Genomic DNA, 17940 nt, shown 5'->3' with positions numbered 1-17940 from the left:
TAAGTATAGCTGGCAGTTAGGCTTCCAGTGTTGATTTCATTCCTTTTAAGTCAGATACTCAATCCTATTTTGCTTGCATATTGTTTTCACACCGAAGGGTCCCCACTAGTATAGTGGCAAGTCTTCAGATTTACAACACTAAAATCAGGGGTTTGATTCCCCTCAGTGGACTCAGCAGATAGCCTGATGTGGCTTTGCTGTAAGAAAACACACACATGACCGAAGTTGTTTTTGATTAGATTTTATTTACAGTGTTTATTGCAATTTTTTCCAAAGAAAAATATATTATGGAAAATGGAAAGGCCTGTAAGAGAATGATTTGTGGCACATCATTAAGCTACTATGGTAGCTTAATCACATTGGTGATTATGATAATAGTTCTGTAGATCATTAAGCTACTATGGTAGCTTAATCACATTGGTGATTATGATAATAGTTCTGTGGATCATTAAGCTACTATGGTGGGTGATTATGATAATAGTTCTGTAGTAGCACATTTCATCAATGTACATGGGTTATCTATGCTTCATGACCATTTTGCTATTAATATACAGAATAAATTTTATAATTGTCTTGTCATAAAATTCAACGAGTCTCTCTTTAGCAGATATAGCATACTGTCAATTAATAAAGTATGAATACTTTAAATATCTTATTTAAAAAGCTTATATGTAAATTAGTGTTTGTGGGTTTTTTTTGTGTGTAAATATTAGTGAACTTATATATATAGTTCATTCCTTGTGTATGTGGTAACTGGAAATGTGTGTTTGCCTTCTTATAATATTATAATAGTGTATTCTGAATTTATTCTTTGTTGTGAATATGCACAATTAACATGTGATAGAGAAAAACCATTGACTTGATTTTGTTTCATGTTAACTTCGTTTCTTTATTATTCTCAAAAGTAGATAGTACCTGTTACTATAAATGGGCAATTTAATCAATTACTTATGAGCAGTGATACTTCAGTTAATGTTACATAAACGAATTGATTAATCAAAATTAGAGTTGCCATTTATTACTAATTTTGATCACTACAGTAACTGAGTAATAAAAATTCCAATTATATTCATTTACACAAATATAATCAATTAATCAAGATTAATTTCCAGTTATTACTGTTTTTGATTGTTCTGAAAATAAATTGTCATGAACTTATTAACAATCAAAATCATGATTTCTGATAATTAATATTTTAACCAAAATATTACCAGCAGACTTGATTGCCTCACTTTGTAATAGCAAATCTACTAAGGCTTTCTCTTTAGAATTGATGAATAGATGGAAGGCAGTTGGCTGTCAAAACATCTCACCAATTTTTTTCGTTGCTTGTTGATACCATGGTTTTGAAAAAAACTGTACTAATCACTTAATCAAATGTTATTGATTAATGAGACTGCTGATTAATCAATCTGTAAATATTTGCTTTGTCCTACCTGTTACTGTTCATGGAGATATGGAACATTGGAAAATGCAACCTTATGTTAGAATTTATATGTTAGAATATGATATCTAGATATTATGGCCTCAGCTATGTGAAATGACATGGTAACACGTTTCATTCTGTGTGAATACAAAGTTTCTTTTTCTCTAAAACCTTGGATCAGCCATTTTGATTTGGAACATCATTTTTAAGTCAGTCTTGAACTTGGTCACCAGTAATCAGTACAGTGATCCAGTGAAAGCAACTGTCCAAAAGTAAATTGCAAGTGTAGATACAATGTTTGTATTTAGTTTATAATAAAGATTATTTATTTGTTTATTACTTTTTATTTCACTTAACACGGACAAGAGGTTTAGTACTATTCAATAACTGATATATTGGTCACATAACTTGTTATTCAGTGGACTATCTAGCAAAGCCCAAACATGTATAGTGGTATATATATTTTAACTATGTATGTAATTCTACATTTGTAGATATAAATGTTTACATAAGCATATATCATTTATACTTATATTGTTGGGCTTATTAGTTTTGTTACTATAACAAATTGTATATTGCTGGTGACATGTTTGCCTGCATGCCAATATTTAAGACCACATCAGTAATTTGCCTTGTATTGACATTAATGGTTTGCTTTGCTAAGGTAATTTTATTATTAGAAATTAATTTTCTAGTAAATTAGGCAAGCCAATACTAAGTAAAATTCACCATTAAAACTCAAGTAATCATTATAAGCTTATTTTGAAAGTAATGTAATCTACAGTATTGGAAGTTTTTATTGTAATAGTACTTTTGTGGCTATTGGTTGATAAATGTTGATAAAAACAAAGATATTTATGAGCGCTAGAGAACATATCATTTTGATAAGTTTGTGACTTTCTCTTTACAGTCCATATAATGTAATGATACAAGTATTATATATATAAATAATTTTCTTACTTTACCACCTTGTAGTAATACTTGTACATTCAAGACCACCAAGAGGGTGTGGCTTCTGGGGAAAGATTCCCAGGATTCAAACTTTTAGGGATCCTGGAAGAGAGGGGAGATAAAGTAAATAACATAGAGACAATACAAATAATAAATAAAAATATTATAAAGATTATCTTTATTTGCTGTCAATTAATACAGAAAACAAAGGCGCAGTGTATGAGAAAATATTATGATTAACTCATTACACAGTTACAATGCTGTATCATTTAACCCTCAAATGGCAGCCATCATCAACTAAGGCTGCAACCTACAACATTCCCGCTATTTAAGGGTTAATTAACCCCATATATTACCTTTCCACAATCTCATAGGAACATTTATTGGTTACATATGTAATTATCAAAGGTTGAACATGAGAATTTTGTTGGTGGTGTATTCTTAAATTTTGTTCTAGAATGACTGCAGATTATAAATGTATCCCGAATATTTTATGGCTTGTAACATTTTATATATTTTTTTCTACTTAATTATTTTATTGCCATTTTGAACAGTATATAACTAGCACGTGGTGAGTGTTAAGCCCAGTCTACTACATTTAGTTAAATAATTCATGAGTTTTAACTCAGGGCCACTTATTACTCAAGTTAAGCACTAAACTTTTACAGTCATGCTACAGGTACACTAAATGTTTTCTTTTGCATTATTTAAAGATGCACTTAAGAATACAGAATAATAATTTGAGTGTAACATTATCTGATTGGATTATCAATATGGAGTATGTAGTCAACCACTGTAATATAAAGATAAAGAAAGTGCATATTAGCATTTTGTCTTTAACACTACTTGTCTCAAGCAGGTCTATAATTCATAATCAGCTATTGTAGTACTTGAACCAAAAGTCAGTCTCCTTTTTAGACTTTACCAATTTTAACCACTGCTTAAATAGTTCAAAAGATTTATTATTGTATTACATAAAAACAAAGAGTAGTGTTATTATTTGTATTACCAACTTAAAGTAGTAATAAAAATTATTTTTATCTGTTTATAACTATGAATATAACATTTTTAGAGATTATTAGGATTGTTGTTGGGGGTTCTATAATATACAGTTTTTGGGTGGTTCTGTTTGTACTTTTAAAATATAAATAACTTTAAAGATAACTGCCTTCCCATACCTGGCTGCAGACAGTGAAAGGCAGTAGGAGGTGAGACAGTGTGGGTTTAACCACTCACCTCCACACTTGTATTTTGATTTTCTATTGTCAACTTGTATAACTTTGGCATTTTGGATTTTGCTTGATAGATGGTTTATTCCCAGTGTTTTAATCTATTATAACTATAGATTATTAACCAGAAATGGAAATGTATTAAATGATTATACATTCCTTATTGTTTAACAGTGCTGAGTTAAATTACCTATTAGCAATAATTGCAACTGATAATTATTGAGCCATTTATCTAGCTATATATGCATATATATATAAGAAAATTACAAAACTTTGGATAAACATTCATTGCTTTTTCCAGTCTTAATCCAAAGGCCATGAAGGAGATTGTCTGTGGTAATAGCACCCAAAAGCACTGGAGTCCCATCTATCAGACAAAATCCAAAAAGCAGATGAGAAACCACTCAGCAGTTGTGCAAAATTAATTAAGGGTACAGAGTTGAATGCTAATACCTGCAGTGTCTTACCTCTTACTACCTTTCACTGTCTGCTGTCAATTATGGGAAAGCAGTTACCCTTAAAGAGGTGTATTAAAATCAAAAGTAGAAATAAAATAAAGTTACTCTAAAAGTATTTCTATAAAATATTACTTACCATTACCTATTAGTCTCTTATATTATTTACATTAGTTGTCAATAGGTGATCAAATCCAGCACTATCAAACAATAATGAACTTAATATAAGAGACTAATAGGTAATGGTAAGTAATATTTCGGAGAAATACTTTAAGAGTAACTTTATTTTATTTCTATGAAATATTACTTACCATTACCTATTAGTCTCTTATATTAAGTTCATTATTGTTTGATAGTGCTGGATTTGATCACCTATTGACAACTAATGTAAATATTATAATAGTTTTGAAGCTATTCCATTAATTTATATATATAACAAATGTTGCAGGTGGCTTGCTATTCGTTTAGACTTCTTGAGCTCAATCATTGTATTAGCAGCATCACTTCTAGCTGTATTTGGAAGAGATAGTTTGAGTCCAGGGATTGTAGGGTTGTCTCTGTCTTATGCTCTGAATGTGAGTATTACTATTTTGACTGTATAAACCTTTGTTAATAATTGCATGATATAGTAGGAGTCTATTTCGTCTGTCAAACAGGCAATATTCTGAAAAATAATAATAATAAAAAATAATAAAAACATGATACATAACAGACACGTACTTTAAGTCTCTTTATCACTCCTTTATTTATGCAACTTTGGAAAGTTTATCTTTAAGACGATATTTCCATCATTAACTAATAAAAAATATACAAAGAGTATTCAAAATGACAGAGAACTTTATTTATTTTGGTAAACCATATCAGATTACAATCAATAATAGCTCTTAAGACAGGGGTAATCAGTGTAGTCCTCATTTAGAATAATACATATTCTCTGTTGCTGTTTTAGGTTTATCACTGGGTTCAGTAAAAAGCATATATGGTGCTATAAATCCAATTGTTCTCTACAAACATCAGTAATTTTCCAGAAGTGTTTTTCATTCAAACTAGCCTGCCAGCATCATCTTGTAAATAAACTCTCAATCAAACCCTGTCATTGAATGCTTGTGTTTTTTAGTCATGGGGGTATTATAATGTTATAATTAATTACACTATTTTTAGGTAAAGAGTACCCCAAGAGTTGATGGTGGGTGGTGTTGACAAGCTTCCTTCCCTCTAGTCTAGCACTTCAAAATTAAGGATGGTTAGCACCAATAGTCTATGAGGGGCTTTGTACAAAATTCATCACACCAGGTTATCTTTGAGAAATCTAAAAACATATTGCTTTTTTTTTAATATAAGTGCATGTTGTTGACCTCATTTAACTCAATCAGAAATGAAGTTTACAGCTTGTATTTATAAATTAGTGTTATATGTTAGTAGTTATTAAAAAATCTTAAAGTGAAAAGTAAAATAAAATTATATTTGTGCATGTGTATGCAGTTAAAGGAAGGACAGTGCTAAAATATCTGCACAATAAAATATTTATTAAGAAAAGAACTGATACTCCTTTTCACTAGTGGATCTAGGAAGCAAAGGGGGCCATGGCACTTGTGAAATTATAAAATATACAGTTGTCTTTTCTGTCAGAGAATTTGGTAATGGCCCAGAGAGCTCCACACTTTTACACACAAACGTGTTTGGCTCTAGGTCTTGTGAAAAACCTGCCATTATGTGTGTTATTTTATTTTAGTATTTAAAACAAGGTTTTCCCTTGTTGCACGAGTTTTGCAATTTCATGCAACTTTAAAATCTCTAGTTCTCCCAGATATTCAATGAGATTTGATTTTAGCCAAATGTTAATGTTTAATGTCAGTTTTGATTTATTTTAACGTTGTGTAACACTTTCTGTTGTATTTTAAATTTATTTTTTCTACCTTTGGAAGAGGAAGAAGCTCACAATGGACTAGTGAAAGAGATCTGTAAAAGGATAATCTACACTTCTTTTACCAGTTTAGCTTACTCACAACAAATACTTGCCCTTGTCTTGTGTTTGACTTTTGGTTGTTTTAATTGGGTAAAGATTGTTGTGATGTACATGGGGTATACAAAAATTGTGCCCTCTCCCCCAAATGTTGTTAATTTGTTATATCTTTTAGTAGATAACAAAAAAATATGTAAAACTATATGTTTTTAGAACACATTTGACAAGATCTATATATGCAAAAATGGCTCCTTTGGGTTGAGAAAATATTTCACATAGAAGGTCGAAACGTTGTTTGCTCTTCTATGTAAAATATTTTTTCAACCCAAACGATCCATTTTTGCATATATATTTCTCTACAAGTGGTTTTCTCGACATCACTGATTCGACAAGATCTGTTCCAATATGATTTAAAATCATAATTTTGACACTAAGTTTCATAAATACCTGAGCTCTTTTATGATTTTAGTTACATTTTCTAATAAAAAGTATTGTGGATCTGCTGTAGTTTCTTGGATATTCTTTTTCCAATTAGCTTACTGAATGATCAAACAAGTTTCTTTGCAATAATCAAACGTAAAACTGAAACTTAAAATAAGAGAGACCAATTTCATAAGTTAATATTTTAGTCAGCATTCCCTTGGATCTTATTATTACTTCACATCATCCTGGGATGTTTTCAATGAGTTTTTGCATATATTCCTGAGTGACTGACTGCCATTCTTCTGTGAGTACTTAAAAAAGTTTATTTTCTGTGTTTGGCTTGGAATCTTTTCTTAGTCAGTTTAACTCAGCCCATAAATTTTATATTGAATTGGTATTAGGTGATTGATCTGGCCATTCCATAACATCAGTTCTCTTATGTCTAAGATATCTTTTAATGACTCCATAATTGTATGAATAATACCAAAGATAGTAGAGAAATTTTGGTGCTGTACCTGAGGATATTGCTGTTGGGGAGGTTTTTCCTTTTTCGATTGTGTTTATGACAGGTTTAGTTAATTTCCTGTAAGTACCATAATTAGGTGCTTGCATATAGAAGTTTTTTAGATGGATTTTGGATGTATGAGCTGAAAAAGATCAAGTCAGGAGCTGAGCAGCATGCAAGTAAAGTAATTAGACCTTAAGAAAGTCTTCCACTGGAACTCGGACATAGAAGCCACCATTATTAAGCCTCAAGCATAATAAAAAAGAAGAGATTCCATCCAGTTAACCCAGAAAGACAAACTAAGTCATTTTCATGAGACTGATCCTTGGAAATAGTGAAATCCATATAATTGAGGGTGATTGGAATGGAGAGCAATCTGAAGAATGTGAAACAACGTGTAGTGGGGCAGTCTTTAAAGAAACCTTAGGTACTTACAAACTACAGGAGAGAGAGAGAAGTAAGGAAAAAAGTGAAATGCCATTGGTAAGTAAACTCAACCAACAGAAATTGTTTAACCAGTAGGTGAGACAGTGAATATTTGCTGAAAAAACTTGTGGTGAATGGAATAGTGAAAAGTTTCTCCATGCTGACAATCAATCCAGCCTTCCAAGAATCAGACATATTGTGCTGGTGCAGGATGATAACCACCAGCGTGTTAGATACTGGACAATCATGCAAAAGATAAATGATCAGTAAGACAGTAGGGTACTCTCAGTCCCACCAATAGTCTGAAGTTGGTTTATAGCATTCTGAAATGGTTTGTCAAAGCAAGTGTTGTTTAATAGCATAGCACCAGAAGACCTGAAAAATCTAGATATTAGCATTAAAAACCAGCTAGATGATGAGGGCATTGTCTGTGGAGAAGCAAAACATAAGCTTACCAAGATAAAAACAGAGACCTGGCACAAATAAATTTCTTTGAATACAGTGATTCTACACTGCAGTATCAAAACCACTAAAAACAAATTGATCAAAGCACTAACTTGTTTGTCTTCAATGAAAAGATTTGATCAAGGTCCTGTCACAGATGTAGAGGTTTTATCTAGACAACTAATATTTGAAGAGAATGTTATAACTAACATTACAGGTCAGTGGAAAATGTACCAAAAAGATGATTTAGAAGACAGGGAAAGGATGGATCATTTCTGGAGGCAAGTCTTGAAAAGCTTGACAGTGGAAAATTTGAAGTATATATATTTCTGTCTCTTGTCAAGAAAAATTTAGTATTGTCTCATGGAAATGCAGAGACAGAAAGAAGTTTGTCTATTAATACAAATGTTGTCATCAAAGACAGAATTACCACTGGAGAGAAATCTCTGAGTGCTGTAAGAACTGTCAAGGACATGATAAAGTTTTCAGATCCTGGTAAGCTTCAGTACCATAAAATCCCACTCAATAGAGAAATGTTAAGATCTGCTAAAATGACTTATAGCAACTGTAAGCAAAGACTATAGGGAAAAAAATGCTAAAAAATAGAGATAGAAAAACAAAAAAGGTTGAACTTGGAAAGAAGAGATTATAAGCTAAAGAAACGTCTTTAGCTTATTAGTTATTATTAAAATTTAGTAGTACCAAGTGAAATTCTGGTACTACACTGTTGTGTAGTCACTATGCACTCACCATATACAAATCATCTGTATAACCTAACCTAACAAAAGATAGCATTTTTAGGCTATCTGAAAATATTCACTCTGATCAGAGAAGTACGTTCAATAACCAGTTATTCTCTGAGTTGTGCACAGTGTTGGTGATGTTGATTTGGCAGGTTTGTTAAATGTTCTTTAAAGTTTGAGAATAGGTTGAGGTCGTTTCGGCCCCAAGGCCTCTAATCATTCGCTTTACCGGATGAGACTGATCAAGCACCAGCTATACTTCTGTTGTAGTATCCCAAAGTGATTACTCAGTTACCTATGCATCTTGTATTGCTAGTTTAGGATTGCAGCAACCATCTATACTCAAAACATTGGTAAAGTTTCAGTAGCCTACTGATTAAGTATACCTATATACCTGTGGGTCCTGGGGTCCAACTGGGTAGAACAACAATTACTCACCACTCCACAGAATTGGGCAATACAAATACAATTAAATAACCACCATGATGGCTTCTCTTGAGCATTGGGAAGATTGCTAACTCATAGATACAGTGGATGTTATGATTGGATCATGTAGCTTTCTCTGAGTGCATAATCCTCAGGATTATTGGTGAATCAAGAAGAACATGACATTAACAGATTCTGCAGTGACTGTCATATGGCTAAACATTCAATTCTGCTGGTATGTTGTTTAGTGTTTTATGGTGCAAAGCAGTTAGGCTATCTGTACCAAACAACCGGTAAAAAATAACAGTAAAAGTATTAAAAGTGTAAAGGGATATGAAGTTAAAATAAAAACAGTGATCCAATGTCAGATAAAAACTTAAATAGAATTAAAAAAGGTCAATGACTCTTAAAAAATTAAAAACATTTGTTGGGTGGACAGTGTCACCATTAAATGGACCATCATGCCACATTGTGATGCTATGTTCATCTGTTGAATGTCAAGATCTGGAACACTGTATCAAAGCCATATCAATTTCAGCTGTTGTGACACAGATTGAGGTTTTAGATGATTCCACCATTGAATGGATTCAAAAACGTACATCTCAAGATGTAGGAAAAGCAATTAAGTGACCTAAAACTAATATGGTCATTCCTTGTCTTAAAGCAATTATAATATGTTTCCAGTGTAACCCAAGGAACATAGTGTGGGCACACACAATCTGTGATACGTGTACTATTAGTTACAGGTTTGTGACAGTGTATTGTACCAACGTTGTTGACCACCTGTATGTTAATCTCAGTATTGCAGCTAGTGCACTTCTACACTCTGTGCAGCCTAGAGAAAACTGACATAGACAGGGTAAACTCCAGCAAATAACTGTTGATTCTTCTGTGAGGCTGAGCAAGGTAATTGATATGTTCTGGTTATTGCTGGTTACTTCACTAAGTAACACTAAGTGTACCAATTAGTTGATACTTAAACACATTTCATTACTAATATGTTGGCAGAACAAAAGATAGCATTTTTAGGCTCATCTGAAAATATTCACTCTGATCAGAGAAGTACGTTCAATAACCAGTTATTCTCTGAGTTGTGCACAGTGTTGGTGATGTTGATTATATATATTCTTTATTTTATCATTTCAGTCTCATGATTTGAACAAAAGAGTGATACAGGCTGTCAAGCACATAAATGATAAGTTTGTTAATTGAAGTCAAACTGGGAAATGGTTTCCTGTATGTCATAATGGTGTATTAAACAACAAAACAAGAATTGTTTAAATGTTTGCTCAAAATGCTCATGACTGTGTTGGAACTCATGCTTCCTTTAGATGACATGTACATACCATCTTCCAGTTTATCAGTTGTGTCACAAGTCAGTGTGCACTGGCTGAGAATGTCATTGAAGGACACGTACAAATTTGTACACTGAGAGCTAGGAAAGGCTGCAATATGGCAGAAGCAATGATACAACAAAACATCCAAGGGAAGTACTTTTCAGCATGAAGATTGTGTGTTGCATGTACTTTCAGGATTAATTGGACATAAAAGATCCACCATTCAAAGAGCATACCCAAATACATTAACACATGGATAAACTGCAACCTTATGTTATGGATGAACCTCTTCTGCCTTGGTTTATAAATGTGTATTTGAAAGTGTTTTGATGTACTAGGTAGTGATAGGATGACTATTGATTCTGGCAAGTTTGACTGAATAGCATAGTTCAGCTAAATTATACTAGTAATTATTTGTTTAATGAGACTGTAAAACACTTTTGAGTTTCACCATTCAACTGAACTACACTCTTGTAATTCTTGATGATGAGAAAACCATTTGAAATAAAAATGTATCTCAAAATGGCTGGTACAGGTATTAACACTTTTATTGATAAGGAGAGAACAACATTTCAACCTTCCTAGATCACCTTCAGGTCAACAAAGAAAGAGTTTGCAACTGACCATTGCTGGCAGGTCTTAGGGACAAGAGTGAAAATGGGTATGAGATTGTAGGGGGGTTGCAGTTGAATGTTAAGTTATTAATTAGTATAGATATAGAAGTGTTCCTTTATCATGGTTTAATTTTGATTTTAGTTGTTGTGTAAGTAGGGCTTCTTTAATTTTTATCTTGTTTATATTTATTTCCCTACTTAGTATCTGGGTATTTTCTATAGTTATGTTGTGTTTCTTTGATTTGCAGTGTTCAAAAATGTGTAAAGTTGTTTTTTTGTGTTATTTGAATGTGGTTTTCATTTCTCTGCTTGTTTCTCCAATATAGAAGATGTGGCAGTTGTTGTATTGTATTTTATAAATTATATTGGGTGTTTTAAGTGTAGTTTTTACATAGTATGGATTTTAGTTTTGTACCTGGATTTTGAATAAATTTGGTGTTTACTGGAATGTTGTGTTTTGTTAAGTTTTTCCAAATGTTGATTAGTTTTTAGATGATGTTGGGAATATATGGTATGCTGCAGTTTAAGGTTTTGTAGTTTGATGTATCTTGGGATTTATTGTTTGTTTGTTGTTGGTCTAGGTGTGTGTGTGTGTGTATAATGTTTTCACGGTTTTTTGAGGAAATTTGTTGATGTTGATGAAGTGTTGTTTTATTTTGTTGATTTCATCGTTAATTTTATCAGGTGAGCATAGTTTTGTGGCTGTGTTAATTTGGTTTCATAATATGTTGAGTTTTTGTTTTGTTTCATGTACTGAGTTCCAGGGAATAGTATAATCCAGTATGGGTGATTATTATGTTATTGTTTGGAATTGTGTATCTGTTCTAGTGATTCTAAGGTTGAGAAATGCTATTTGGTTAATTTTTTTCCTTTTTACAGGTGAACTTAATGTTGGGGTGTATCAAGTTAACGTGGTTGAAAAACTAAGTGTGTGTTCTGTAGATGTTTATCTAATGTCATAATGAACCCAATATTATGAGGAGGATCTTTTGTAGGCTGGACCTATATCCACTGGGGATAAAGCATCTAGGGAAAATTGAAATTAGGAGAATCAGCTTTGTCCTCTTCTTACTGAGCATAAGTTTACCATACTAGGGAAGTATGGTAAACTTCTAAACTCATTCTGGAGGAAAGCTTTCATGGTCCACCACCCCAGCAACTGGAAAGTGGTAAGGACTTCTGTGTTTCACTGAAAGAGGGGGGGATATCCATAGTGGGAAGTCTAGAGGAATGCCACACTAAAGAAAGTGAAAAGGGTGTCTGCAACTCCCTATTTTGAAAAGCAGACTGACTTCAATTTATTCAATCAAATGGTTGGCAAGGATGGGCAGAAACTCATCTGCTTTACTTATGGGAGGATGAGTTGTTACACTTGAAAAACACATGCCTAAACAATATAGTGACAATGAAGAAAGTGAAGATTGAGCAGGACTAGCAGAACAAACTAGCTGCACCAGTATAAGTGATGCAGTATTATTGGTTGAGAGCAGTTCCATGATACACACATGTTCAGAAATGTTGGAAAATTTATGGGGGATGTGGGGGATGTACTTATCACAAAAATTTTAGCAGTGCCTTAGAGGGCAGAAGATCAAGATAGTTTTGTAAAGAGGAAATAAGAGAATAGTTTGACCAATTATCATTTACTGTATTATTCTTTTCTATTTTCATACATAAAGCCAGATTCTCCCTTGTTAAGTGAGGTTTGCATAGTTTCAGACAAGTTTAGATTTTTCCTGGAAATTCAGTAAGGTTTAAATGTAGTATAATATTTCTTTGCTTTATTTTAACATTTCAAAGTTATTGTTTTGAAGTTTAACTTTTTGGCTTTTCAGCATACACTGGACAAGTAAGAGATATAACTTATCTGTGCAAGTTATGTTTGCATATATTTATCTAATTACATTATACATTTGTATAATACACTAAATACAAAATATTATTCGCAAATAACTTTGTGGCATATTACAAAAAAACTTAATTTTTATTGAATGCAATGCAAAAGTGAAATAAATAACATACTGCTCATAATAAAACATAATTACAATGAAACATCTTTCTTATAATTATAAACCATCAAATAAACACCATGGGTATCAAAACCTGATTTTTAAGCATTATAAGATATGAGACCTGCCACTGAGCCATCAGAAAGAGAAATACACACATAGAATAATCAAGTAATTTACAATATATTTTTTAATATTTGTGAACCTGTGAATGAGAAGTTGTAAATAAATAATCAAACAAACTGGTTTTTTTCGTGAAAAAGGGAACATAAGTTATCTTCATAGAGACAGAATTACTATTATCATAAACAAACTTGACTTATACTGCGATTATATATGTGTATACAGACATAAAATAGTTGATACATTTTTGTCAGGTGACAGAAGCATTGACCTACTTGATTCGTAAAGCTGCAGATCTAGAGACAAGAATTGTGTCTGTGGAAAGAATTGACGAGTACAATGATCTCCCTTCTGAGGTATTGTTAAAAAGAGATAAAAATCATTTTGGGTTTTTCTCTTTCATAAAAAAATAAATTCTTGTACAAAAGAAAATTATACTAAATTAAGTAAGTGAATAATTGTAATTCGTTTGTGTTTCAGTCGACTTGTTTAAATATTTTTAATCTGTTTACTAGACACTAAGTTTGTTACAAAAACTTATAATATGAAGTTAATCTCTGGTCATAATAAATTTTCTTGCTATATAAAAAGATTTTCAGTTATTTAATGTGTACCTCAAAGTGAAAAAATAATGAACATATAAATTGCATTTATATTTTAAGAATAAGGTATCAAAAATGTTATATTATTAAAAACAATTATTTTAGTCGTAATATAGTGTAATCACATTTTTCATGTTATTGATTAAAACAGATTTGTTTTATTATGTTTTCACAGTATTATTCAGAAAATTGTAAAAACATTTAAATGTAATATTGTGGAAGTATTTTTTTATATGTTTACTGGTTATTTTGGATAAAATGTGAAAATTATTCAAATTTCAGTACACGTAAACCATGACAAATTAGCCTACTTCCTCTTTTCATGTTTCTTAAAGTTTGAATATTTGTACACTATCCTAAAATTATGTATGCCTACATTCAAGATAATGTCAATTAACTTAAACCAAGTCAACTTGCATGTACAAAGTAATACAATAAGTGTGATACCAAACTTGGATTGAAATTCTTCAAAAAACACAGATTAATCCAACTATCTGGGAAAAAAAATCTTTACATTCTATTAACTATCTTGTATATGTGCATGTATAATATACTTTCTAATATGCTGCAAACATTACATCTGAATCTTTCATTAAGGCCCTCTGCTTCTTCTAATTAACATTTAGGTCAAAACATTAAAATTATAGCTTATAATATTACCTTTTTCTGCATTGTGTAACCCCTTAATCTTAATACAATAATTACAACAGTAATCTACCACTCAGTAAGACGTTTTGGTGGTTTTTCTCTTTCAAAACCTGTAATATACAGGTGGAATGATATCTGTTCTGTTCTTATTGGTTATGCTGCTGCTAGAGAAGTTGTTTTTCACCAAATAAAAGGATAAATCCACTGACAGCTCCAGCCTTAATGATCCTCTGGAAGTAACCTTAATATGAACTTCAGGTTGAATTTCTGCTGAAACGTTCTCTTTTGACTTACCCAGTTAGTCATTATCTCACTAGTATATTCCCAATGCTAATCACAATGTATCATCTTTAGCTTGAATAACCTTTCCTTCTGTATTCTGTAATGATTGAATCTTTTCAGTATAACATATGACCCCTTCCAGCGCTTGTTTAACCTTGGAGTTCTTCCTTTCTTGCATCAGGGATTGTACAACTATACCATGTCATCTTGATATAATTCTTAACAATCTTTCATTTTACCACTAGTTGGTTTAAATCATTCTAAAGTAAAGTCATCTGTGTCATTGTTGATGTTTCTTAATCCCTATATATCCTGTTTAAAACTCTCAAGTGGCTGTTCTCCAAATAAGAGTACAAAATATCTGGTAGCACTTTTCTCTCCTGAGCATCAGTGATAATGGTATATTGCAGGTAGCTTTGTGTACTGCTGTGTGATAATTCAACAGTAACAGTAAAAGACCTTGCTTCCACATTTTCTGGTGTTCCTCCATAAACCTGGCTATTGGATTTAATAAATATGCTGTTTTGTTTTTCTCTCATCTGATAAGATCAGCAGTGATATAATTTGATCAGGTCTTTTTAATACAGAGAATGAGGCATTCTTCTAGCACAAGTCACTCCAGTTTCCCCCACAGCTAATTTCCTTGTTATTGGATTTATAGATCCTAGGCACTGTGGCCCTGAAAGGTCTCCCTTTTTCTCTCTCTATTTTTTCCCTCTCTCCAGTTTTTTCTTTTTTTCATCTATTACCAGACATGCTGAAACCTGCATCTTCCTGCTCAACCTTCTACTGGCAACTGCTAGCTCCCTTGTGATCAATCTGGTCCTTTCACCTCCTTCACCATAGTTGTAGGAGTTTCTGCTTAGGAATAGCATGTGTATCTGACCACTTGGTGAAATGATCCATTACAACCATGATGTAATCTGTTCTCACTGTAACTCATGGAAAAGGGCAACCACACCAGCAGCAACTCTTTCCAATGGTGCATCAACAACAGTACTACTCTAGCCACCCATGTTGTGCTTTTGTGGATCTTTCAACTCACAACATGTTTAAAGTGTTTTACATTAATTCTCACCATACCTTCCTCTGGCACCCAACTCAGTAGAAGTATTCTTTTATCCACTCCAGTATTTTTTAACATCTAAGTGTTCAACTGTTGGAACATTATGGAAATGCTAGAGTAATGCACAATAAAAACATTGTAATCATTAACTCTGTCAACTAATATCTTCTCACTTTTGACATAATATATCATGTTGTAAGCGTAAGAAATCCCACTGTTTTTAGATTTATGAAACAACTGTTTGACTTTAAGGTCTTTCTACATTATTCTTGAGCCACTGAATAATTGTTTTAAAACATATATCTTTTACCTAAGCAGCTTTCAATTGTGTGTTTTCCATGTGTTGCATACTAGTCTGTATTTGTTATACTTTAAGAAGGCCATTTTTTTCTGTCTTGTGCTTCTCTATTCTCACAGTGTTTACACTCTTCATTAACACATTAACCTTCAAAATAAAGTATCAACATTTCCATGGTTTCATCCAGGGTGATATATGATATCAAAGTTGTTCTTTTGGACTTTTTGGGACCATCTCACTATTCGGTGTTTTAGTTTATGAAAAGTCACCAGATACTTCAAAAGTAAGTTATCTTTTCAGATCATAAACTATCCACTATGATAATGATGGAATAGACTCAGGACTTAAACAATACTTAGTGACTCCTTTTAAGTTGTACAATGCCTCCCTTTACAGCATTTGTTGTCTTACTATAATGGGCAATCAAATACTCCTTGCTATATTATACTTGGGACAAAACTGTTTCCATGAGGAAATCATCTTCCAGAAATGGATACAAAGTCAGTTTCTTCTTAAACTTGTATAATACATTCTCACAATCAGCAGTTTAACCAAGTTTTGGCTTTTCAAGTAGTTTGTTTGGAGAACAAGTTATGTTGAAGAATAATTTTAAAAATGATGATAGTTAGAGTACAATCCAAGAAATTTTCTCTCATGCAAATTCTTTGATGTTTGCCATGTCTGAACAGAGTCAATCTTTGATAGATTTGTAAACAGTTCTTCTATGCTGGGAGAAAACAAAACAGTGTTCTCCAAAACAGATTTTTTGACAAAATAATTAACATTTCTTTGAATTCAACCATTCCAAAAACATCCTTAGTTCACCATAAGTGTTATCAAAGGTCTACCTATGCATAATTATCCTACCTAAGTATATGATGTTCCAAGGTAGTTCAGACAGAGCAGATTCAATTAATCATTGAAATTTAGCAGGAGCTTTACATATTCCATCTGGTAACAACAAATTTCCCACTATGCATTTACTGCAGTAACAGCAGTTTTCTTTCTACTTGCTTTGTCAATTTAAACTTATCAATGTTCACTCTTGAGATCAAATGTTGGGAGTCGTTTTGATCGAGATAGAGCATCCATAGAGTCAGTATTTGGCAGTGGGTAGACTTTCTTCTTTCTAACTTCATTCACCACAGAACCTTGTGGATCAATTTTCTTTCTTCACAAGTACAATAGGTAATTACTATGGACTAGTACTCAATTCTACATTGTACCTTAATGGCTTCCCTTCTTTGATATATTAGAACTGCATTCCCAGTAGTAGTGTTAGAACTTTTACCTTAGTTTAAATCATGAATTCCATGAGAGAAGATGTCTCGGTATTCCTTGAGTAAGTTGTCATCAGTATGAATCAATTGTAATATTTCCCCAGCTCTGGTCATGCATTGTTTTTAATTGATGTGATCAGCTGTTTTTACATAAGTGTTTGGTGTATGACTTCCTACATCTTTCCTCAAAGATGACTGCCTCTAATGTTCTTTAACGTGGAAGTACTACCCATACAGCTTTATCTTTTGTGATACCCCATCAGATCTTATAGTTGTTATATTCATTTCCCTAATGACAGTCTTTTCTTTTTTCATTTCACAATACTTCAGCCAACTGATAATCTATCAAGACACACTGGAATTTTTCTTTTTATTATTGCCTATTCACTAAATGTACATTTATTTTTTAAAAAAGACCTGGTATATGTACTTCACTTCTAGTTTTCATAGTAAGTACAATGTCAGTTGCAAAGGGATTTCCTGATCATAACCTGTGAAGCAACTAGTCTAATTTTGCATCTATGTATCCACATAAAGTTGGTTCTAAATATTTCTCAATGCTAATTATCAACACATTATAAGATGCATAGATCTTATAGTAAGGATGACTTCTAGCATTTTACTTGCTGGGACTTTGTCTATTTACTATTTGCATCACTCCATTGTCATTTTTCATACCTGGAGGGAGTT

The 17940-nt window shown here is 32.3% G+C and overlaps 1 protein-coding gene across 2 annotated transcripts in view; it reads left to right on the top strand.

Moving 5' to 3' along the window:
* Positions 1–17940, top strand: part of LOC143239984 (multidrug resistance-associated protein 1-like) — a 178163-nt gene that overhangs the window by 133625 nt on the left and 26598 nt on the right. For both annotated transcript variants that reach the window (XM_076481725.1, XM_076481716.1), the window contains exons 25-26: positions 4510–4636; positions 13329–13430. In XM_076481725.1, the coding sequence (XP_076337840.1) occupies positions 4510–4636; positions 13329–13430 (229 nt within the window). The remainder of the gene's footprint in view (positions 1–4509; positions 4637–13328; positions 13431–17940) is intronic.

Source organism: Tachypleus tridentatus, chromosome 2, assembly GCF_004210375.1.
Source record: "Tachypleus tridentatus isolate NWPU-2018 chromosome 2, ASM421037v1, whole genome shotgun sequence".
Classification (NCBI taxonomy): Eukaryota; Metazoa; Arthropoda; class Merostomata; order Xiphosura; family Limulidae; genus Tachypleus; species Tachypleus tridentatus.
Note: the sequence above shows the minus strand (reverse complement) of the source record. Positions and strands in the feature narration are given on the sequence as shown.